Genomic DNA, 25,403 nt, shown 5'->3' on the forward strand with positions numbered 1-25,403 from the left:
TCCCTCATTAACATCATAGAGGCAGGTTTACAACATACGGGAAAATCACACAGTACCAGGAACCATGGCCTAGCCAAATTGATACATACATTTTTGGGGGAACATAAGTCAAACCATGACACCTTGGCTGCTAACCAAAAGGTTGGAGGTTAGAGTCCACCTAGAGGGGTCTTGGAAGAAAGACTTGGTGATCTACTTCTGAAAAATCAGCTGTTGAAAACCCTGTGGAGCACAGCTCTACTCAGACACACATGGGGTCATCATGAGTCAGAGTCAACTTTACAGCAACTGGTACTGGTCCATCTCAGGGAGTGTTGCTTTGAATGTCAAGGAGAAAAATTTTAGTTGTGAGACATTTTCCCAGACAGAGACCTTCTTCTTGCTTCTGCTACAATGTCCTAGTCAGAATTGCTCCACAGTGGAGGGTATCGCCTCAGCCCCATAACATCATCCCTGATGATGGTGAGTAAAGGAATCGCCTCCCTGAGCCCACCCCAGAGAGGCTGGCTTTAGTAACAGCTGCCAGTGCAGCAGCTTGGAGCACGGGAAAGCCACTAGCTAGGCAGAAAGGCAAGAGTGGAGCTGAGGGAGAAGGAGAGAGCAGCCCACAGAGCTAGGCGGCCCAAAAGGAAGTTTCTAAGAGAGGAATGAGAGTGGGCAGGAAGCAAAGGGAGGAAGGTGTTTGGTTCAGTTGAAGTCACTTCCTTAACTTCAAGCCAGAGCCCCCTCCCCAAAGTCACCGGATACCAAGGCAATGAGGAGGAGAGCACAGCCTCCCGCTCCTAGGTCCTGATGCACTGTTTCCAATCCTGGGGTCTAGTACAAGGCCTTCAGACAGGAATCTGCTGTTTCTGCCACTGGGAACTCCAAGACCAGAGCATCCCCACCCCATAATGAGCTCCTGGTCTGCTTTCCACCCATCCCTAGTTTAGCCCTGCCCAACAGGTGCAGAACATACCCTGTCTCAGGGCCCTCAAACATGCAACTTCTCAGGAAGTTTGTTGTTGTTGAGTGCCTCATACACTTCTGACTCATTACAACCCCATAGGACAGAGTGCAAGTTAGGAGAGCCAAGAAATGTGAACAGAAGCCCTGGTGCCGCTCCCCCACCTCTTCAACACATAATGCTGGGGATCCTCCCCGTTCTGCCAATCCCCCTTGCCATCAAGTCAATTCCCACGCATAGCAACCCTATGGGACAGAAAAGACATCCATCCTTACATACTTCTTGTGGCCTCAGGCACCAAGCTTGGCCATTGGAATGAGTAAGTCATGGTCCCTGCCCTCAAGAGCAATCGGCGTGGTGGGGGTAAATGGGCAGAGGGAAGGAGGTGGTAAGGAAGGGAAGCTTTAACCTTAAAATGTTCCACAGCAAATGTCTTTTGACCTCACGTTGATTCAGCACTTAAGGTCCAGGCTGCTTGTTCACAGTTCATGTCCTTTCAACATCATTCTCAAGCATTCTCTTTTATCTGTCACCAGCTATGTTTCCAGCCCTGTTTAGTCCTCAGAGGTTTATAAGAGAAATAGAAGACACATCCCTGCCTTCAAAATGTTGACAGGACTTGTGCACATGCGAAGCAATTAGAGAACAATTCAAGCAGAGAGTCAATAAATGTTAGCTAGCACATGTACAACAATAGATTATAATCCTAGGACAAAATGTCTGATAGGAAAGGCATCGGGTGAAGAGCAGTCAGTGTAGGCAGAGATGTTGGTAGCAGGCTTCGTGATGTCAAGACTTCGTGGAGGAGGCGGGACTTGAGCTAGAGGTCATTTAGATGGGCAGAGGGCAAAGACAGGAGAGATGAGGATATTGGTCAACAGTTGGCTGCTATGTTGGGAACAAAATTCCTGGGGGAAGGAGCACATTAAAACCAAGGACTCTTTGCCACCAGTCTTTTGGATGACTTTTTGGACCCTTTTCTCTGTGTCTCAGTATTCTACACAGGGGCTAAGCAAGATTAAAAAACCAGTTACCATCAAGTCAACACCAACTCATGGTGATCCCATGTCTGAGAATACAACTGTGCTCCATAGGGCTTTCAGTGGCTGATTTTTCAGGAGTAGATCACCAGGCCTTTCTTCTGAGGTGCCTCTGGGTGGACTCGAACCTGCAACCTTTCAGTCAGCAGCCCAGTGCATTAACTGTTTGTACCATCCTGGGACTCCTAGACAAGATTAGTGCTTCTCAAGCCCCCCACCACCAGCATCATTAGCATCACCTGGGAATTTGTTAGAAATGCAAATTGTAAGGCCTTATTCCCCCACTGAATCAGAAATTTGGGGGATGGGGTCCTACAATATATTCTAACAAGCCCTCTAGGCAATTCTGATGCAGGCTGGCTTCAGAACCACTGGATTAGATCAATGCCTTTCACGCCTGCCACTCATTAGACTCACCTCGGGAGCTTTTAAACTGAAAGATGCCTAGGCCCCACCCACAGAGATTCTGATTAATGCATCTGTCCCTGGGAATCGGTGTTTTACAAAACCCTCCAGATGATTCTAAGGTGCAGCCAGGCTGCAAGCGGTGGGCTAGATGATGCCCAAGTCCTTTCTGACTTAGTGCCCTGGGATGGACTCGGAGAGCGTGAGCCGGGGTACCTGGTTCACCAAATCTAATGGAATGGATTTGTAGACATTTAGCAGATGGATTTGGGGGCAGGAGACCTTCCTGGGTTCCTAAAATTTTAATTTCTCAAAGAGCAGCTTGTTGATGGTGTGTAGATTTCCTCTTACCTGCCTGAGCCAAGAACACTGTATAGACAGTGAGCATCCTACCCCAACCACAAATCAGTGTGCACAAGAAGCACACACACATGCACACACGCCTCACACAGTATGGTAAATATGTATATGAACACAAGAATAGCCACAGAGGAATATTCAGTGTCATGCCTAAGGGCATATGTGTGCACACAAATGAACCCACTGTCAGAAATCCCAGACCCAGCACACTCAGGCTGCTTGGGAAAGAATTCTTCTGGGTGGAAGCTGGGCTATTTGAAATAAATGGCACCTCTATCTTCCCTGCAGCCTAGCCTAGTTCAGGGTGGCAACTGGGGAGAGGGGCTTGCTATCTGAGAGGCTACCTGCACCAGGGTGAGGCAGGTAACCCATAGAGAACGCTGAGTGCAGACACTGAAGACACCCTTGTTTCTCTTACAGATTCGGGCAGATGGTCCCCCCCATGGTGGAGTCCAGTATGAGATGGTCTCTGTGCTCAAGGATGGGAGCCCCATCCTCCAGGACATGGCTTTCTCCATTGATCAGCGCTACCTGTACGTCATGTCCGAGAGACAAGTAAGTGCCAGCACCCTATCCTTCCTTCCCAAGCCCCGAGAAGAGCTGATGATCTGTGGCCTTTCCCAGTAGCTGTTCTGTCTAACAAGAGAGACCACTGAGCTTGCTGCAAAGGGACCATGGGAGAAGTCAAAGTCCCTGAGGCTTTGTGGGAGCTGAGAGAAGCAAACGGGGGCCAGCTACTTCCCGGAGGCTTCTCTCTAGGCCACAGCCCCTGTCTCAGCACCTGATGAACAGCCCCGCAATAACGGGCCAGACTGCATGGAGCAGCTCCGTGTGATTAGGAGGTAGATTTACTGCTGCTGGGCCCACAGAGTCTGCTGCTCAATGGAGCCAGAGAGATGTAAATAATCCAGGCCTCCAGGCTGGGCCCAATCCTAAGAGAGACAGACCCAAGTGAGGGCCCCCTGAAGGAGATAAAAATCTTGGCCTGGGTCTTAGACTGGTGCACGGTCGAAGCTGGTCAGCTTCTGGCAAGCTGCAACTGTGCCTGCAGAGACAGAGAGCCCTGTGAAATGACTCCTTCCCTCTACTAGGTAACAACTCTGCCCTCTCGATGGAGCAGTTACTTCCTCAGGTTGCCCAGATTATACTTGCTGTCAATATGTATGAGCAGGCAGAAAGCAAATGCAGGGAGAGCCTTGGGGAAGGGAGGGAGAGACAGAGTGCTCACCAGGTGAACGAAGATCAGAAAGCAAGGCTGGCACATTCCATTCACTCAGCCAGTTGTGGCACAGCAGCAATGGTCTTGGCATTGTCCTGAGCATGGTAGGATAAAGGCCAAAGAAGGAGAAAAAGGACTGTGGATCCCTCTTGGCAGCCAAGGACACTGACTCAGGCCAGAGGAAGATGCTGGGGCTGGAGGACCAGCCAGCTTTCACAAGGTCCCTCCCAGCTCGTGTGTCACTCTCAAAATGCTCTGCAAGGATTCCGAGTGACCTTGATCAGCTTCACCCTTTCCAGAGTCCTCTTAGCCTCCTTTCTTTTCAAATGCAAGGAATCTGAACCAAAAGAAGAGAGATGAGTGGAATGAGTAAGGAAGAGGCAAATGGGCACATGATACCCTTAAGAGAGGCAGTGATGCAGCTCTAAATTGAAAATTACTTCCGGATAGGAGACATAAATCATATGCTAATTGCATGCAAATTGCATGCAGATACTCTTGAACCCACCTGTCTTTCTTACTTTCTTACTTGGGGCCCCTGCATAAATAGATCCAGATGGGAACACAGTAGAACTGGAAGAGGCTTTGCCTAACATAGAGTGGGTAAAACCTGTCCGGAAATAAACACTGGCCTGTAATTCCAATAAAACAGTCAGTGCGCTCTAAAAGAACCCATTGCTAGGCATATATTTATTGGGAATAAAGTACTGGGAAAATATCAGAATGAATCAGATTTAGTTGTTGCCCTTAAGTTGCTTACAATCTAACAAAAGAGAGAGACAAACGTATGTGATATCAGATTGAATTATGTAAATGCTCTTCCCTTTCTTGTTATTGTTTGTTTTTAAGACAGTTACTTTTTTGAGTAAAAATTGTAAATGCTCATGATACAAATTCAAACAATACCTACAGAAAAGAAAAACGCACCCAATCACCAATTTCTACTACTCAGAACATGTCGCCATGTTAACATTTGGTGAACTCCATTCCAGAGATTTCTGCAGGAATTTATACAGATAAAAGAATGGATGGATAGATGGCGACCTAGATAGGTGGATAAATGGATGGTCAGAAGGATTGAATAGATCCACATAATATACATGACGTTTTCAACAGACAATATGTATGGCAGGGGAGCAGGCAGGAGACTCTGGTAAGAGCTCTTTCTTGGGTTCTCCAAGCCCAATGAGGTGGGAAAGCAGAAGCAAGTAGGAAAGACCCAATGATACCCTGATGAAGCTGAGAAGATACCAAGGCACAGATTTTAGCTGCAGATCTTTAGCTCAACTAGGATGCTTTTTGAAACTGCACTCAAAACGAGGCCAAAGGAGAGGGTCTGGTCAGGGCTGGAGGCCAACAAATGTGCTTCAGGGAATGAGCGACCTCTTGACACTATGGCTGACCCTGCCACAGAGACCTTCAGAGTGGCCAAACCAAGGGTCCACATAGCTTGTTTGTAAATCCCGTCTCCTTCGCCCTCACCTTCTGCCTCAGCTGCCCAACTCTTATTACTGTCTGCATGAAACAGAGGGGTTCAGTGGTAGCCAGTCATGATGAGCAGATAGAGGAAGAATTTGGGCTTAATGCTTCAGGGATGTCTCTTGTCAGACAAGATATTAGTAGGGGGGCTCCCTGTGCCAGGTGGAGCTATGACTGGGGGGTACAGTCTAAGAGGAATTTGTGGTGGAGCTCTGAGGCCTGTCCCCTGGAGAGCCATAAATTCTGTAGAAATAGGTAGCCAGGTGATTTAACCAGGGCTGAGTCCAGGGACAAGGGCCAAGAACAGCTCAGGAGGCCCATCTGTCTGAGGCTGAGCGGCTGAGAGCACAGAGTATTCACAGAGAGCTTGGACCTTGGAAAGGAAATGTGTGGTGAGAGAACAATCAATGAAATGGAGTCCAATGACCAGGGTTCTAGGCCAGCTTTTGCTGTAACAGGTAGTATGAATCTCTCACAGCTTCAATTTCCTCATTTATAAAATAGAGGAATTGCATCAGATAATAGGATAATCTCTGAAATTGAAACTCTGAATTTGAATCTTATCTTGCCATTTTGTAGCTGAGTCACCTTGGACAAGTCACTTGATTTCAGTGTGTCCAGGTCAGCGTGAGGCTCACCTGAGACAAGAGGAATTGCCTGTTGCGCTACCTCACACGTCACACAAATAATTCGTTGTTCTGATGCTATGTGTCCCCTTCCACCTCTCATGCCTTTTGGACTCCATTGTTCAGGAGTATAGAGCGGCTTTTTCTGAGGGTGCCCCCTGGAAATAGCCTGTCTCAGAGACTGTGAGAGATGATTAGAAGGAAGAAAAGCAGCAGTGTGGCACAGCCAGCAGGCCTCAGGCTGACCCAGGAGGCCCACGTTCTCTGCAGTCACACCCCAACCTCAAACTAGCAGGCTGACCTGGGCCAAGTCCCCTAACTTCTCAGGAACTCAGTTTCCTTACCTATAACAAGGGAGATGATAAATCTAACTCTAAAGTCTCTTTCAGATTTGATAGGCCCTGGAACTGGGGTTCTTCTTCTCTAGAAGATAACCCCAAAAGCATAGTAGATGGGCTTGAGGTTAGACCAAAAGAAGAACTTCCTGAATGAGAGATGTGTAAAGCAAGGGGAGTCCATATAAACATCTGCCTTGAAGGCTGAACACTTCAGAGAGGATAGGAGTGCTGGTCTGGTTATGGTTAAGTGGATTCCCATTTTGAGGCAGCGATATGAAGTTGCCTTGGAGTTCTCTAAAAGACCCAGGGCCATATACGGCATCCTGATAATGGGGCTTCTCATCACTTTATAATGAATATCTGGGCAGTCAGCTCTCAGCCCTGCTCTCCGTACTGTCTCCCAGCTTTTGCATTCCCCTGTCCCCTCCCCAAACACATACCCATTGCCATCGAATTGATTCCAGCTCATCATGACCCTATAGGACAACTGCCGCATAGGGTTTCCAAGCTGTAATCTTTACCGAAGCAGACTGCCACATTTTTCTCCCACGGAGCAGCTGGTGGGTTCAAACTGTCAACCTTTCGGTTAGCAGCTGATCACTTTAACCACTGTACCACCAGGTCTCCACCTATTATATCCTTGGGGCCGTGGACACACTGTGAGAGAAGAACCCTGGCCTCAAGTTCTGCCTAGAAAGGTTTTAACTCCCTACAGATCTAGAACAGTCTAATATGGCTCTCTCTCTCTCTCCTGCTCTCCCTCTTTTAGAGTTAATTAACTGTAATTACAGGAGCCCTGCTAGCACAGTGGTTAAGCGCTCCACTTCTAAAACCGAAAGGTCAGCAGTTTGAACCCACTAGCCGCTCCTCGGGAGAAAGAGGTGGCAGTTGGCTTCCATGCAGATTACACCCTTGGAGGCCCTATGGGGCAGTTCTACTCTGTCCTATAGTGTTGCTATGAGTTGAATCAACTCAACAGCAACTTTTTTTTTTTAATGTAATTAAGAAATAGGACTAGTAAGAAGTGTTGGGTCATTAGTGCCACTGCCTAACAAGTCGATTTTAATGTACTGTTAATAGATCTAAGACAGGGCAGTCCCGAGGGAAAATTTGGGAACTGATTTCCCAATCCTTTAATTGCCCAGGCACTCCACTTACAGGATGCAGGGCTGTCCCCTAGCAAGCCCTCCCCAGCGTCATCACCAGTGAGCCAACAGATGTTATGGGTGTGAATACAAGTTGTTGCCATATCCCCAGTGTCTAATGGAAATCAGGCAGCGAGTTCAGGAAAAATCAGGCTGCGAGCCATGTGCAAAACAAGCAGCAAGATGGAAAGGAACTTGATAGCCCCAGTTTCCACCTAACTTGTCAGGCTGGCCCCTCCCAGAAAGGGAATCTAACTCTGTACTCAGGGTGGATAGGAAAGGAGTATGGAAATGGAAGCAATTATTCTATTTTATACTTTAATTAGTTTGAGTTAGCAGAGGGAATAGAGGCATAAAATGATCCAGCAAAGGGTGAAATGGAAGAAGGGGCTCTCGGTGGAGAATGGCTCCGTGCAGGCAGGATGGGGCCTTGGGAACAGCAGAAAGGCTGGCAATGGGTGTGTGTTTAGGGGTGGGGCTTGGGATGTGCTCTCTGTTTTAAGGCCTGGAGAGGTAACACAGCATAGAGGTTAAGAGCTGGAGAATGGGAGTCAGGCCAAACCCGGTTCAAGCCATAGCCACTTACTAGGTTTATGGCTTTGAGAAAGTTATTTAACGTCTCGAAACCTCAGTTTCTTCATCTGTGTAATGGGCCTGATGATAGTAACTGTTGAGAGACTATACCTAACACTGTGCCTGACACATAGTCGGCGCTTTCAATAGATGGTGTTGATTATTATCATTATCGTTATTATTAGTAGCATTAGAACTTCCCCGGGGCCCCAGAGGGCTGGAAGCCTCTCTATTATCAAATTACAGCTGAGACAGAGTTCCCCTCTCAGGCAGTCACCTCCACCCTACCACTCCCACTTCTCCCTCCCAAGGGACACTTCAGAAGCCTCTGGGCTGGCCGGATGACAGCATCAGGCTGAGGCACTCATAATCTGCTATTTATTTTAAAAATCCAGGAATGTGCCCAGCAGACTAAACAGTCCCGCTCCCCTCAGTGCACACAGAGGGAGCACTAGGCTCGCGTGTGAGGCCCAGGAGGCTGCAAGAGCAGACATCTGTGGGGAGGGCGAGGAGGACCCTGAGCCGCGATGCCCAAGCCCCCTGGGCCCTGTCTGGCTGATGTGAGGACCCCCAGCCAGAGAGGGACAGTCGATAGAGCTTTTCATTTCTGGCCTCTCCAGTAAGTAAACCAAGTCTCAAGCTCATTGCAAAAATGGGGCTCTGTTCTCCAGTAGTGGGTACCCACACACTGGTTCTGAAGATGTACTGGTAGCTAGGAACTGTTCTGGTTTTTTATTGCTACCTAACAAACCACCCCAGAACTTAGGGGCATAAAACAACCACGTTATTAAGCTCATGGACTGTGTAGATCAAGAATCCAGAGAGGGTACACCAAAGATGGCTTGTCTCTGCCCTACGGTGTCTGGGGCCTCTGCTGCGATGGCATGAATGGCTGAGGGTGGCTAGAATTATCTGGAGGCTTCTCCTCTCACATGGCTGGGACCTGGGCTGAGATAACTAGAAAGTTAGGATCAGCTGGGACTGTGGGCCAGCATGCCTAGATAAGGCCTCTCCATGTGTCTTGGGCTTCCTCACAGTATGGTGGCCTCAAGGTAGTCAGACTTCTTACATGGCAGGTCAGGGCTCCAAAAGTGAATACTCCCTGCAAATGAAGTAGAAATTGCATTGTCTTTTTTATGACTTAGCCTTGGAATTCACATAGTTATCGCTTCTGCCATACTTGATTGATTGAAGTACTCATAAGCCAGATTTAAGATGAGGGGACATAAGACCCCACCTTTTGATGAAAAGAATGTCAAAGAATTTGTGGCCGTGTTTTTAAACCACCACAGGGACAAGTTTGGATTCTTGTTCGTATCCCTGCCCAGCTGACTCACTTATAACCATGTTCATTAATCTTCTGCCTTTCTAGACTTTACGCTCCCCTTAAAAGGAAGAGAAAAGCCAGCCTCTAACAACCCTCCTTGTACCGCCCCTCCGCCAGCAGCATGCACTGAGGTGCTGTTATGGGTGAAAGTGACAAAGTACTTACTGAGCCCTTACTGGGGTGTCCAGCCCGCTGCTGGGCATAGTGGGTGGATTCAGCCTCCTAAACCAAAACCAGTTGTCATGACAACCCCATGTCTGTCAGAGTAGAAAACCTGCTCAATTGGGTTTTCAGGGGCTGAATTTTTGCAAGTAGATCCTCAGGCCTTTCTTCTGAGGTGCTCTGGATAGACTCTAACCTCCAGCCTTTCCATTAGCAGCTGAGCGTGTTAACCCCTTGTACCACTCAGGGACTCCAAGCCTCAGAGTTGGTGGAGACCTTTGAAGTCCTCAAGGCCATCTCTGACGTGAGGCAGAATTTCCCCCAACACCATCTCTGGTGAGCTTCTGTTTGGGCTCTTCCAGTGCCAAGGAGCTCACTTGCTTCTTAGGAGGCTGCTCATTTGCCCCACTGTGAGGCAGCATCTTACAACCATGATAAGGCGATGTCCCATTAATTGCTAAGTCACTTAGTGTATGGTATGGAGGCTATAGGAGTTTGGAGGAAAGTTAAGCTGGTGACATCTGGAGTAGGCCAGGTAGGCTTTGCAGAAGATACTAGACATAAGCAGAGCCTCAAGAGACAGCTAAGGAAGCTCACCCCAGAGCATGGGTACCTGTCCAGGAACTCTCAAAAACCAGGCTGTCTGTGACACTGTTGAAGGAAATAGAATGCTATGCTTTGGGAGATGAGATAGTTCACAATCAGAGCCAGTAACCTTGAATGATGGGTGGGAGCACAGTTCGGGCAGACGTCAAGAGCTGTGGTTGTCAAGCAGGGGTGTTCAGCTCTACAAGGCCTGGAGTAATAATTGGTACCCTGCCTTCTTGGGCACCAGAGCATTTCTGATAGACTCCCCAAAAGCTGCATGTTTAGGGAGCGTTTGGCACCAGCACATGAGCAAGATCAAGCTGGACCTTGAGCAGGGCCAAACTTCTTGTTCTCTGAAACAAGCGTTCTCTACCTGCTCTACCTATAAGGATCACCTGGGAGCTGGTGCAGACATGCCTTCCTGGACCCCACCTCTGGAGATTCTCATTCAGCACGGTGGGCTCCAGGAACCTGCCGTTTAAAACAGCTACCATTTATTGAGCACGTGTTACGTATCAGAAACTCCTGTGTGGTGCAAACAGTTAACTCGCTCGGCTGCTAACCAAAAGGTTGGAGGTTCAAGTCTACCCAGAGACTCCTTGGAAGAAAGGCCTGGCAATCTACTGTTGAAAAATCAGCCATTGAAAATGCTATGGAGCACAGTTCTATTCTGACACACACGGGGTCGCCATGAGTCGGAATCGACTCAACAGCAACTGGAGTGTGTGTTATGTATCAGGTGCTATTCTAAGTGCTTTACGCATATTATCTCATTTAATCCTCACCTGACCTTAACTCCATTTTACAGAAGAGGAAACAGATGCACAGAGAAGTTAGGTAACTTACCCAAAGTCACACAGCTAGTAAGCAGCAGAGATGCATTTGAAGTCAGATGGTCTGGCTCCTAAGCCTGCACTCTTCACCACTCTGCTGCCAGTCACCAGGTGTTTCTGATGCATGTGGTCCATGGAACACACTTTGGGAAACAAGGCTCTGAGAAGATAAATGTATGGTTCCCTGGCTCCCAGGGTCATGGACCACAGAGCACTAGAGCATTGAGGACTTTGGAGATCACTCATTCTGACTCCAGAGGGAGCCCCAGCAAGTTGCCGCCCCTTTCAGCAACATCTGAGTCCAGGTTAATCAGGAATGGTTTGATTTCCCAGAATAGACCAGACTTACTGGCCTGACAGAGACTGGAGAAACCCTGAGAGTATGGCCCCTGGACACCTTTTTAGCTCAGTAATGAAATCACTCTAGAGTTTTAGCCAAAGATTAGACAGACCCATAGGACAAAACAAGACTAAAGGGGCACACCAGCCCAGGGGCAAGGACTAGAAGGCAGGAAGGGACAAGAAAGCTGGTAATGGGAAACCCAAGGTCGAGAAGGGAGAATACTGACATGTCATGGGGTTGGTAACCAATGTCATAAAATAATATATGTACTAACTGTTTAATGAGAAGCTATTTTGTTCTGTAGACCTTCATCTAAAGTACAATTAAAAAAAAAAGAAAAGAAAAGAAAAGACATGGCTTGATTTCCCAAACACTTGGAGAAGTGCCAGTAGCTGTAATTTGCTTCGATTTGCTGAGGGCTGTGTAAGTCCTCCATGAGGTCCAAGTTAAAGCTCTGGGCCCTGAGAGGGCTTCTGGGAAGTCTTTGAGGGGCTCCACAAGAAGCAGGATTCACACTGCCTGGAAATTGCCCCAACAATGACCTGCTGATTTTAAGCAGCTCTCCCAGGCCCTGTTTGTCTGCCAGTACTGTATCAGCCCATGCAGGAGGTGGTCCTCCTCGGTGACCCACCATCAGTATGCAGGGCAATGGGACCTCTCCACCTTGGAGTCCAGGAAACTGGCTTTGAACCACCATGCCTTGAGTGATTTAAGAGAGTTGGGTCAAGGAGAACTTTGGCCTGGAGCTATTAGAAACAAAAATTATTTTGAAAGATTGTGATGCCACTCTTCCTTGGAGGCCTCAACTAGAGGAGAGATCTCCCTTCCCACTCCCCCTCCCCATCCCCCGGATTGATTGACAACTTTGAGCAGGATGGGGGAGGGATGAAGGTCAGGTCAGAAGTCTCTAGCACATCCAGCAATGTCCAGCCCAGATTCACCAGAGAACAAATATTTTGTTTCCTTGGTTTAGCCGAGGTTCTGTCAACTACTAGGCTGAATCTAAGGCCAAAAATAAGAAACATTTTCAAAGGGATTATTGTGATGCTTCAGAGTAGTGAGTCTCTTACCTGTGGCCAAAACTATCAACTGCCAAGCCCTCAGGCACCTAAAAACCTTCGGGAAGGGAAAGGAAAAATGAGGGGAAGCAACTTCCAGATGTCTCTTGTTCATTTATTTTGACATCTCAGATCATTATTTTGATTGTGCACATTTGTTTAGTCCAGGCAATAAGGCTTCCCAGGGAGCGGGCAAAGCGTGCCACAGTGTATTTTTACAAGGCAGATGAAGTCTCAGTAACAGGAGACCTCTCTCCTTTGGCCTGGGCTGGGGAGGCCTTGGCTGAGCCCTGGGGGAGGGGCATGTGCTGGGGGGCAGGGGCTGTAGTTGAGCCTGAGGGACTTTGGGGGAGAATTACAGAGTCTGCGGATTAGGAAAGTGAGGATAAGCGAATTTCTGCTGCACTTTTGTTTTAAAATATGTCATTTTCAATTCAAGCCTCTGAGGCACACATGTTTCTGGTTCAGGACGCGAGACCACCCCGCCGCCCCCCGCCCAGCCCAGGAGCTGAGCACTTGATATCAGTGCCTTTCCCGAAGGTAGGGGAGAACCCTGCCTCCTAGGGGTGGGGGTGCAGACAGCAGTGACCACCCCAAGCTTGGGTTTTATTTTCGCCTAGCTCTTCACCCATTCCAGAACCTCGGGGAGCGCAGAGGCTGACACGGAGCTGATTCCCAGCTATTAATATTCTCATCAGAGCATTTTTCATAAATATTTTCACATGAAGGACAGGAAATACAAACCTACCCTATTAATCAGACGCTTGGCTTGTATTTGAGAGAAAGCTCCAGCTTCTTATTTTAAAATCCTTTGGTTTGGAAAGAAATGATTGAACACAATGCCCAAGCTGGGAGAAGTGATGCCAAAAAACTCATTCTCTCAATGGGCAGGGGGCTGGAGACGCTTTCTCTAATCCTTGGCGAGGGATTTGGTTTCTCTTCGTAGGCAGATGCTGCTGAGGGCTGAAACGGGACTGCCCAGAATGCTGGCTGGATGACTGAGAGCTGGGAAATCATAGGGTCGCAGTCCCACCGGGGACCTCCCCACCCTTGTTTTAAAGATGAGGGAACTGATACCCAGAGAGGAGAGACACTTGCCTAGGCCGTCCTCTGGTTTACCAGCGGAACCAGTATTAATCCTGATTAACTTGGTCCAGGCCCACATTCTTTCCCCACTTGACAAGAGCTTCACTCAGTGTAGGCAAGAGAGAAAGAAAAATGAAGTCCTGATACAGGCTACAACATAGATGAACCTTGAAACCATTAGGCTGAGTGAATACATCAGTCACAAAAGGACAAAGATTGTATGATCCCACTTATATGAAATATCCAGAATAGGAAACTGTATAGGGACCAAAGTTTATTGGCGGTTATCAGGGGTGGGAGGGAGTGGGAAAGGGGCAGACATTGCTGAGGGGGTGCTGAGCTTCTGTTAAGGATGATGGAACCCGAAAGTGGTGATGGTTTCACAATATGATGAATGTAGTTAATGTTACTGAATTATACATGTAAAAAATGGTGAAATAGCAAATGTTTTGATAATATACATTTATATATCACAATTAAAAAAACTGTTAATTAAAAGAAAAATTTAAACAACCTGGGCCCAGAGAGACCCTGAAGATATTCCCAAGGGTCAAATTAAAATAAGGAAAGATTTGCATATCATTTGCATACATAGATTCATTCATTCAACAAACCATTACGTCTCTACCATGTATACAGCACTGACAATGCATTTGCATATGCAGATGCAGATAGGGCTGTCTTCCTAAGTGAAGTTTCAGCAAGGATCTCCTTAGAAATAGGGCTGCCCTGAAGATAGGCACCTCCTTGCTTTCTTCCTGTTGTTTTCAGTACAACAACAGCACTCGTGCGTGTGGTTTTCTGTACAGGTTGATAAGACAGGATCCCTGCCTTAGGGAGGTCACAGTCTGGAGGGAAAGAAGGACATAGCAGTAAAGAACAATGTAAGCTGAGCAGTGCTAGCTCAGAGATGACAGTGTGCTCAAGACTGTAGTAAATCCCGCTAATCTGGAGGAGACCTGGCCTCCATCCTTGGCATCACTCAAGCAGAACACCCTTCTTTTTCCTGACACAGAAATCCTGACCTGGTTGAGCCTCAGAGATTATCTAGTGAAGACCAAAAACCAAACCAAACTAGTTGCAGCTGAGTCGTTTCTGACTCGTGGTGACCCCATGCGTGTCCAAGTGGAACTGCGCTCCGAAGAGTTTTCAGTGGCTGATTTTTCAGTAGATTGACAGGCCTTTCTTTTGAGGCGCTTCTGGGTGTAATCGAACCACCAGCCTTTAGGTTAGTAGCCCTTTATTTTACAGATGAGGAAACAGACCTGAGGGAGGAGTGATTCCTGAGAAGGGAGGGTGTACCAAGCCAGTGTGAGAAGAAGCAGAGAGTAATGGTGGGCACTTCACTGACTGCCATGAAGAGTACAGGCTCTGGAGTCAGCCTGCCTGGGTTCAAGTCCTAGTTCCCTTCTTACAGCTGTGTGACCTAGAACAAGCTGCTTCACCTCTCTGTGCTTTGGTTTCCTCGTTTGTAAAATGGGTATAATTATGACATCTGCCTGAGGATTAAATTAAAGAAATTAGTATGTAAAAAGCACTCTGAAAAGTAGCTGGCACACATATCCTGCATAATAAATGTTAGTCATGGTGATTATATTTTTATGATTGTGCCCATGCATAATCACCAGGCCAAGCCCTGCAACTCTGCACATAGCCACACCTACAAAAGAAACTTGACCGCCCTGCCCTGCCTTAGCTCTGCCTTATTTAAGATGTGTTGAAATCTAACTAATATTTATGTAGTGTTTTTCTTATTTTAGTTTGCAAACATAACCTCAGCTAATGCAACAATCCCATGAGATAAGTATTGTTCTCCTTGCCTTTTTGATGGATAAGAAAACTGAAATTCAGCCTTGCTAAGTAATTTGCCAAGGGCCACAAAGCTGGCACACAGCAAGGCCAGGGGTCCACCCCTGCACTTGAAAAGCCAAATTCACACCTGGAGCTTCCCGAAACGGCGCCCCCTGGTGGCCGTCCGGCACAGGAGGCACCTCCCCTGCTCTCCTTCACCGGCTCTGAGTTAAGGAGAGAGCTCAGAGCGGCTTTCAGAGTCCCAGGCGACCAGCCCGAGCTCAGTACTCCTCACTTGACATCCGTCTGGAGTTTATGGTAGTGCACTGTTTTGTTTAAAAAAAACCAGTGAAGGAAAGTAAGCATGGCCTCAGGCCCTCTGCCAGCAGTCCCAGAAGTGTCTCTGGTGGTCAGAGTGGAGGAGGGAGCACGCCAGAGGAAGGTGCTGCTGCTGTTTGTCCTGGGCAGCCGGCCAAGCACCTCACAGACATTATCTCTGATCTTTACAACAACCCTCAGACATGGCTATTATCATCCCCACTTAAAAGCGGGGCAGTTGAGCCTCAGCAAGATTAAGTGACTTAAGCAAGACCACGTATGAGGCTCAGGAGGCAGGGCCCGGATGTAGGTGCAGGCCTGGGTGGGGCGCTCCAATTCTAACCCAAAGGTTGGCATTTCGAGCCCACCTAGAGGCCCTGAGTCAGAAATGACTCGGCAACTAACAACAACAGTGTGCCCCACCCCTCCTCTGTCAGAGATGCCCGGTGAGCGATCCCAGCAAGTGACAATCCCCCTCCACAGTCCCCCACCCCCATCCACATGTCAGCCTGGCTGGCAACCAGAAGCCTTTGCATCCAGGCAGGCGCAGAGCACGTGTGCAGATCACCGGAGATGCAGTGCAGCAAAGCTCTGTGCAGCCTCCCCACGCCTCCACGTGTGGCCCAGGCTCACCAACACTGACTCAGTCACCGACCTGACTAGGTGTGCTGGCAACAAGAACACCTTCCCTGATCGCCGTCCTGAGTCTTATCAGCCAAAGCTGGGGGCCCTGGAGTGACACCCCAGAACTCTGCAGCCTGCTTTGTAGCTCCTGCCTGGAGCTCTCCCTCGTGCTCCCGGCGTTGAGTTTCGGTAATTGAATGTGTTTTATTTAGACCGTAACATTTAGTGCCACTTTGGATTTCCAATTAGGCTTCAATCAGACACCGAGAGTCTGATTCATTTTGTTGTTTTGATCAACACAAAAGATGGCACCATCAGAGGAGCTGTCGTGAAAAGTTATTTCCATCCGCTGATGACTAGGACAGTTGCTAGGATGTGAAGATATAGGCTTCAGAGCTGCCAGGAGAAGCACTAGGTATCAGGGACGGGGAAAGGAGGAAGAAAAGGGAAATCAGCCTAATCCTTGGAAAGAAACATGATTCGGAGTCCTGAGGTGCACGCCCAGGATTATGATGTCCCCCCAGAGCAGGTGGGAAGTAACAGATCGGGCAAAGGCGACTTGACAAGCCTCCTTCATATGTGAGCCCGCGTCCTGGGTGCTCAGGAGGAGGAGAAAGGACTTGGAGTGACCCTCTTGGGCCTTTTATGGAGAAGAGGCCCCATGAACACAGGGTTCCATGAGGTGTGAAGCTGACCTCTGGTCAGTTTATCCAGGCAAGTCCTCTGAACTCCCCAGCCAGTAGTGACCAGCTGTGCAGAAGGATTTGGGGGCTTTCCCTCACTGCCTGTTGGTTCTGGCCAGCAGCTCACTCATGCTGCGTGTCAGACAAGCTTTCTCTCCGGAGCGGGTCCTAGGGAAGAAATTAAGAATCAGACTCTCAGTCACCAGGGCGTTCAGTGGGGAGAGGATGGGGAGAAGATGACGGGTGAGGGGAGAGTGGCCCAGAAATGGTACGTTAAGATTCTGCCTTGGGTTCCTCATCATAGTTGCTGATCAGTGCGTCTGAGTTAAGCCCACCCAGAGCCTCAGTTTCCCCATGGATAAAATGTATTTGGTGCGCCCTGCAGCCATGACACGCGGTGCCTTCTTCCTAGCCGCGAGAGTGTATCGTAGGGCTGCTGTGTGCACGGCCCAGGGGGCCGGAGGGCCAGGTGTGCAAGTGCTGTGAGAACAGGGTGTGCGAGGGATGAGCGAGGTGGGAACGAGTGTTCCTGTGTGTTCTGGGGTGTAGAAGGCTGTTTACCTAGCAATGCTCTTGATACAGCGGGGCAGGGCTCGCTCTGTTTTCCGAGCCCAGCTTGGCTGTATTTTTCCGGCTGGCCCTTTGATCTTTCTGCAGCCAGCCCAGCTCAGGGACCCAGAGTCTCACCCACAGTGTCCAGTTCATAGTTTTCCTACCTTACAGTTAAATTCCCTGAGCCTTTGCCACTCTGCATCAAATAACCTTCCTCCTGCTCCTTCCCAGTTATTCCTACTCGCCTCTAACTCTGCACACAGGTTGGGGTTTGAGATTTCCACCAGGAGAAAGGAGGTCTGGCTGTGCCATTAGCTCTTGGTGGCTCGGCAAACAGCCTGGGTTCAGCCTCTGTCCCTCAAATAATATTTAATGATGAGGGAGAAAGGCAGAGGGGAGTGTCAGGCAGAAGGAACACTGGAAAAGGGAAAAATGGACAGAGAAGAGAACAATGCCTTAGCTGGCTACTCAGCCACCAAGCAATTCATCAAAGAATTTTTGAGGATCTTCTGTGCTCACGGCATAGAGCTGGTCCTCAGGAATCATAAATACATGTGAAAAAAGGACAAGTAAACAGCAAACTGCAATACAGTATGCAGAGTTCTGGGAATACCTGAGAAGGTGGCACCCAACAGAGGCTGGATTTAGGAAGGCTTCCTGGAGGAGGCGATGCTATAGATGAATCATGCAAGGGGAGGAGTTCTTCAAGTGGAATAAAGAGCAAAGGAGCATTTATCAAGTGAAGAAAGCATGGAGACATGAGAGAGTTCAGCACGTTCAGGGAATCATCCCAATGTGGGGATGTGGTTGGAGCAGAGGACAGGAGTTAAGGAGGCATTCACCCTGCAGAATTCCCATAGCAGACAGGGGAGCAGCCCTTAAGTGGGCTCAAACCAGCCACCCTTCTCAAGATGAAGGGACCTCTGCCGTTGCAACACAGAACTTGGGAGAAAGCAAACATGCACCAGCTCCCACTGTCCTCCTTCCCGGCAGTGAGCAGGACCCCTGGCCAAGTCTAAGTAGTCAAGAACAAAGATGCCAGCACTGAGCAGCACTCCCCGCTGAAGCCTGCTGTGATCCTGGCAGTCCACTCCCCTAGAGTCAGCCATTTCTATGAGTGTACAGTGAAGAAAGCCTCTGCCCCTCCTAGGTTCATGGGAAGAGGAGAAAAGTAATAGGGAACCCCTTTCATTCATTCGTTGCATCATCTCAACACGTATTGGCGGCAGAGACCTTACCTATCTGGGCTGCTTCTATCTCCCCCAAGTGTTCGGCCCTTAGTAGGTGCTCAGTAAACATCGACTGAAGGTCAAGAAGAGAGGTGGTGGTGTGGAGTGGAAAGAAAGAACATACAAAAAGGCAGCATTACAGAATAGCTGTATAAAGCTCCTCATTGGAAGCAGTTAGACCTGTATTCCAATCTTGGCTCAGCCACTCTTCAGTAGGCCTGGCTTATCCTCTTTAAGCCTCAGTTTTCTCTTCTGTAGAGTAGGGTAACAGTAAGGACTGCTTTATAGGGTGGTTGAGAAGATTAAATGACTCATCCGTGTAACATGCTTGGACAGAGCAAGAGCCAACCCCATGGAAACAACTCCCCATGCTTTCTCTAGCTCACTGTCACTGAGCCCCCCACAACTAACAGGTTGCTCATTTTTCATCCTTAAGTCACCTGCCAGTTGCATCTATTTCTAGCCTCTGTCTTAGGAGACAAGAAGAATAAGGCAGGGAAACAGATAACCGCAGAGGCTCATTTGCCAGTTGTCAGCCGTGCCGCCTCAGAGCTCGCTCTGCCTCTCCCTGGGTGCCGGGGAGAATCATCGGGACCTTTTACTTACTGGTTGATCTCGTCAACCTTGGCTCTGGGCCTCTGCACCTCCGCAACTCCACCCAGCATGCCCCCCACCTCTGCCAGGCCAGGCTGGCTCCCTGTCTCCCAGGCCTCATCACTCCACAGGATGGACGAGCTGTGCTGGTCCCTCTGAGTTCTGCTGTCTTCATGATCATATTGTCAAAAACCTGTGGACAGAGAGAGGAGGGTGATCCAGAATTATTGATCCCCTTTCCTACTCGGTGCTCCCACCCGATGGTGCTCCCACCAGGGAGGATTTCTGCTGACGATCCGCTTCTGCACACGCCTCTTCCTGCCCCATTTCACAGAGGACCTAAACTTAGAGTTGGAGCCAGCAAGTGATCTACCCCAGAGGTGCTCGATAAGTCAATGGCATTGCCCAAAAGAGCGTGTTTCTCCCAGCTTCTTGTCCAAGATTTTGCCCATTGAGCTTTACCATGTATCTGTCTTGTCCATCCATCTCCCCTCAACCTCTGTTATTCCCTGCACCAGCTCCTGGCCTGGCGGGCATGCTGGGGTGGGCGGCTATTTCCGCTTCCCCTTCTCCCTCTTCCCGGAGCCTAGCCATCATGCACTCACCAATTTCTTACGGCCGCTTTGAGCCAGTTGGGCTGAGATGTGCAGCCCAGGAAGGGTGAGAGTTGGGGTGGTGACAAGGAGACAGAGGGGCTAACAGGTGGGTGCTGACAAGAAGACGGGCCACAGAGGTCCCCAGGAGGACAGGAATGGGCCAGGCAGGCCCACACTACCTGCCTCTTGATTGGCTGCAGGAGTTTATTGTGTATACAGCATGTGTGAGCGTGTGTGTGTGTGCATGCATCTACGTGTATATGATACTCAGATCAGCTCCTGGAAAAAATTATCCAAAGTAGAGTATAGCTTTCTCACTCCAGCTCCTTCAGGCCATCTGCTTTGGATTCCCCAAAGCCTTCATTGCCCATCTCCCAACTGCCAAGCCTTACAGCTCCCTCAGATTTGGAGAAAGGAATTTTAATGGCCTCTTGTGCAAGTCAGCTCCCTGCTTTCCAAGCTCTCTTCTTGGCCCTCACTGTCAGCATCAATTTTCTGCAGGGAGTGATTTAACCTTCATTTATTCATTAATTCCTTTCCCCCCTTAACTTCATTAGGTTAGACTTATAAAGGTGCTGAATTGGAAAGGTCACCTGTCCCTGGGCCCAGAACACAGCGTGCCCGCGTCTCTTCTCCTGAGCTTCCTTCCAGGATTGCTCTGGGGGTGGGGAGATGAGGGGAGTGGTAGGGAGCGAGTCCCAGCAGGCCTGTGACTCTCCAGGAAGGCAAAGCGGGCGAGTGGGTGGCAAGCCTCTGAACACACTTCCGTGCTACTTGCTTCCGTGCCACCTGCTTCCATGCTACTTGGTTCCATGCCACCTGCTTCCGTACTACCTGCTTCCACATTACCTGCTTCCGTGCTACCTGTTTCTATGCTACCTCCTTCCCTGCTACCTGCTTCCAAGTTACCTCCTTCTATGCTACCTACTTCTGCGCTACCTCCTTCTGTGCTACCTGCTTGCATGCTACCTCCTTCCATGTTACCTGCTTCCACCTTATCTCCTTCCGTGCTACCTGCTTCCATGTTACGTCCTTCCATGCTACCTCCTTCCCTGCTACTGCTTCCATGTTACCTGCTTCCATGCTACAAGCTTCCATGCTACCTGCTTCTGTGCTACCTGCATCCACGTTACCTGCTTCCATGCTACCTGCGTCCATATTACCTCCTTCCATTCTACCTGCTTCCATGCTACCTGTGTCCATGTTACCTCTTTCCGTGCTACCTGCTTCCATGCTACCTGCTTCCATGTTACCTGCTTCCGTGCTACCTGCTTCCATGCTACCTGCTTCCATGCTACCTCCTTCCGTGTTACCTGCTTCCATGCTACCTCCTTTCATGTTACGTGCCTCCCTGCTACCTGCTTCCGTGCTACCTGCTTCCATACAACCTCCTTCTGTGTTACTTGCTTCCGTGTGACCTGCTTCTATGCTACCTGCTTCCCTGCTACCTGCTTCCCTGCTGCCTGCTTCCATGCTACCTGCTTGCTGTTGGAAGGCGGGATGGCATGGGGCGGGGTTGGGGGGCTTGCCCAGGTGTAAAGCACAGCTGCTCTCCTGGCTTTGCCCCTTGCTGAGCATCAACCAGTTTCCTGATCTGGTTAAACTCTTGATTTCCTCGTGATGTAAATTGGCGACAATGATGGACTCTACTTCATCAGCTGTGCAAGGATTAAAATAAGATGATGAAGAGAGAGCATCGGGCACCCAGCCTGGTGCGCCGTAAATGGTAGCTTTTTAAAAAGATCATTCATTGTCCTGGATAAGCCCCGGCCATGCTGGGCACCTGTCAGATCTGGTGGTTAGCACTAGAGACTGGTGCAGAGAGAGTCAGTTTCATTTCCTGAAGAAAATGAAGCCCACATATTCCATGAGCCCATCTCCAGGACCAGAGGAGGAGCCTAGACTCATAGAGAAATCAGGAAAGAACCAAACCCACTACCTGGGGTCAAGGTTGCTTCGAGGACCAGGCAGATTTCTGCAGGGAGTCAGGCTATGCTGGCATCCAGCTCTCTGCCTGGCCTGGCCACGCTCACTGTCATCGCAGCCCCGCTCAGGAATTATTCATGGCTATGGACCTTTCCCAAGTCCTAGATGCCTGCTGGGCCCCAGCCACAAGGCATCTCAAGGAGCTGTCTCCCTAGTCAACAGCCTCCCTAGAAGGAGGGGAAACAGAGTATAAACTAAAGAGCCGTACAGGCGTTTTGAACTTGCAGGAAGACAAGAGCATTTCCTTCCTTTCACTCCCATGTCGTCTTTGCTCCTTGTGACCCCAGCAGAATACAAAAACCACCCGACATCACCCCAATTCAATAATTCAGTCCTCTGAGCTTCTCCAGCTTTACAGTGAAGACTGCATGTATGGTAAATATCTGTCTATTTGGTGTCACCTCCATTAGACTGTAAGCTACCAGGGGACAGGACCCAGGTCACGAGCACCCCCTCCCCTCACAGTCCGATTGTAGAGCCAGAACTCAATCCGTGCTTGAGAAAATAGTTTTAATAGGAATGCAGGCAGGCAAACCTATTCTGCGTGCCAAACTGGGAAGACTGAGTTTGAATATGATCACAGAGGATTACATGAATTAATTTTATTTTATCTAATATTCTTAGAGTTCAGGACTCTTGAATTCAACAGGCAAATTTTGCTCATACTGCAAATTGGAGCACGCCCAGATTAACTAAGAACATTCTAGTCACCTTACTTTTTCCAGAATCCTGTTTTCCTTACCTGGTGTCACCTATTAGTTTGCCAAGAATACACTAAGGAGTAAATTCTATGAGGAGGAACTCCAGGGCTAGGTAAATCTGTCCAGTCCCTCCACGCTAGATGGAATGAAGAGAGACACTGAGCGCTGGACAGCAGCCCCCAAAGGGCACAGGGACTTCAGGGCAGTAGCCACAGGTGGCCTACAACTGCTACTCGGGTCCCAGGGCAGACTTCACTGGCATGCAAATCACTTCCGATGTATCATATTAGCCTGTACTGTTCTCACGCTCCTGGACTTAATGAGATTCTCTGGGTATTGTTAATAAACAGTGCCTGACCTTTTTAGAATGGCAACATTGTATTGTTGTTTTATTTCATGAAATACAGCCCTGCACAAAATAGTATAGTTACGTTATATTTTCAAATGAATTTGGTTCTGAGACTCTCCCAGTATCCATTGAGATAACTGGAGATACTGGATGTCTAGCAGCCCAGACAGGAAGTGACCAGTAATCGTACCTGACCTTCACGGTCACTTCTCATCATCTGTCTGAGCTCCTTCCTGATTGTCTAGCTGTGGCCACTGCCACCGCCACCATGCCTGGCTTCCAGGGACCCTGTAGCTTGTGGCACCATCTTGGCCTAGCTATGACAATCTCCTCTCCCTATAATTCAAGATAAATCAATATTGGGATTTTATTGGAAAGAAAGTCTTATGTGTATAGAAAATATGTTTCCTCGATCCTCTTAGTTGGGTTTGCCTGAAGCATCTGTATTAATCAGTTCAGTGTCTGCTTCTGTCTTGCATGCTCAGTTTCCTTACCTGTGGCCCTAGACTAACATCTAGTGGCCGGGGAGTGATGATGGGAGGCATCAGCAGAAAGTGAGGCTGCACACACAATTCAGTCTTTTAATATTTTCTGTCTCCGAGGTCAGCTGGACTGAACAGATAGCCTGTCATTGCTGAAACTCCCCAAGTAGCTCCCTAAGGGACACGTCTCAGTTCATGTAGATAACAAAAGTTGTTGACATTTCCTGAGTCCAATAAACAGCCTCATCCTTCTCGACCCAGATTGTGGCCCTCTTACCTCAGAGGCCACCTTTGGCCCAGGGGTGTCGCATCGGAAGGCCGTAGTCCTAACATATAAAATTACTTTAAACATAAACAATGACCAATAACCATCAAAGGAGAGTCATCCTTTTACACTGCAGAAGTAGTGTTGGGAATTGTCACTTTTAAGAGGTAAGAGAGAGACATACGGACAGGATACCAAGAGACTCTCATTTGCCTCTTAACATTAAATCTAAATAATAAAACCACAGACCAGAGACGCTTACACTGGGAGCCTATTTTGTTTTCCTTTCTTTGTGGGATGCTTGTGGCTGGAGTAAAGGCACACTCAAAAACACATCACCTCTCTGTGGTCTGGTTTCCCTGGTGGTAAAAATCCAACTGCCTTATGAATCAGTTTGTGCCTTCATGATTGCTTTGACTCCGTGAGTTTTCTGGGGGTGAGCAACTGGACAACTTCCATTCTGACCCTTGCTGATGTGTGAGTACATGAAGCTCTTCTCCTTCCATTTGTTGGCTAGGAATTAAGAAATTTTGAAAGGCTGCACCATAGTTGTGTGGCTTATGCATGACCACCCAAGGAGACAGAGGCCACCATACCACCGATGCCCGTGTGCGCGTAGGAGGGTCTGCTTTCCTTCCTCTCATTTTCTCTCTCTGCCTTTCTTCTCCCTTCTCTTCCTCCCGCCTCTGTCCTCCCCTCTTTCCTGTTCCTTCTATCTCCCCCGCTACTTTTTCCTTATCTTCCTACTGATCCCATCAGCTCGATGTACATTCAGTGGACTTTTCTTAGATCCCAGGAAGAAGAACGGGGAAGGAAGCAAGAGATCATAGTAGAAGTTAATAACAACTATAATAATAAATTATTAGTATTATTATAGATGGTTATTATAGCTGTCCAGGACTTAATTTAATCCTCACAACAACCCTATTAGGGAGATAATTATCCACATTTTATAAATGAGGAAATTGAGACTCAAACAAACAGAGTAACATATCTGAGAAAACCAAGGTAGTCAGAGCCAGAACAGAATTCAAACCCATGTGTGTCTGGCCTCAGAAGCCATTCTCAGAAGCATGATGGGCCTTGAATATGAGGCTGGGCTTGGTTATTTATTGATGAATTATAACACAAGTCATTGGATGGAGTTTGAAACAGCAGTATCTGGGACCTCGTCTGTTGGTGTGATATTTACGGCCATTTATGGGTGACATCTGTGTGGCTCTTCCATTCATTATGGTTTTCATTAAGACTCTAATGCTATTTAGATGTCTGTTTGTCATTTTTAACTCCTCTGTTTAATCTTGAGCAGCCCTAATCCTTCTTCACTACAAGCCGGAGGGAGACAGCTCCTGAAGGTCCTTTCCTTCTCACAGCTGTGTTCAGGGGGGCACGCAGTCGTGGGGCAATGTGTGTGGTGACCGTGTGTGTGCTCTGAGTGTGTGTATATGGATATGTGTATGGAATACCAGTGTGAGCGGGCTGTGGGTGTGTGTGAACTGTGTGTGTGCTGTCAGTGTATTGGTGTGCTGTGTGCGTGCAAGGCATGAATGTGTGTTTGTGTTAATGAGAGTGTCTCTATAATAGCATGAGTTTATATTGTGGAGTCACGGGGTGTGTGTGTGTAAGTGTATGTGTCGGGGGCCATCATTCATAGTATCCTTTTTTCAGAGGCACAAGAATTCTTGAGATGAGGTGTAACCATTTG

At 48.5% G+C, this 25,403-nt stretch overlaps 1 protein-coding gene across 1 annotated transcript in view; it reads left to right on the forward strand.

Moving 5' to 3' along the window:
* The window catches only part of PLXNA2 (plexin A2), a 219,683-nt gene that overhangs the window by 83,822 nt on the left and 110,458 nt on the right, over positions 1-25,403 (forward strand). Inside the window, exon 3 of the mRNA XM_004375335.2 lies at positions 3,172-3,306. Within this exon, the coding sequence (XP_004375392.1) occupies positions 3,172-3,306 (135 nt within the window). The remainder of the gene's footprint in view (positions 1-3,171; positions 3,307-25,403) is intronic.

The sequence above is a fragment of the Trichechus manatus genome, unplaced genomic scaffold, assembly GCF_000243295.1.
Source record: "Trichechus manatus latirostris isolate Lorelei unplaced genomic scaffold, TriManLat1.0 scaffold00035, whole genome shotgun sequence".
Classification (NCBI taxonomy): Eukaryota; Metazoa; Chordata; class Mammalia; order Sirenia; family Trichechidae; genus Trichechus; species Trichechus manatus.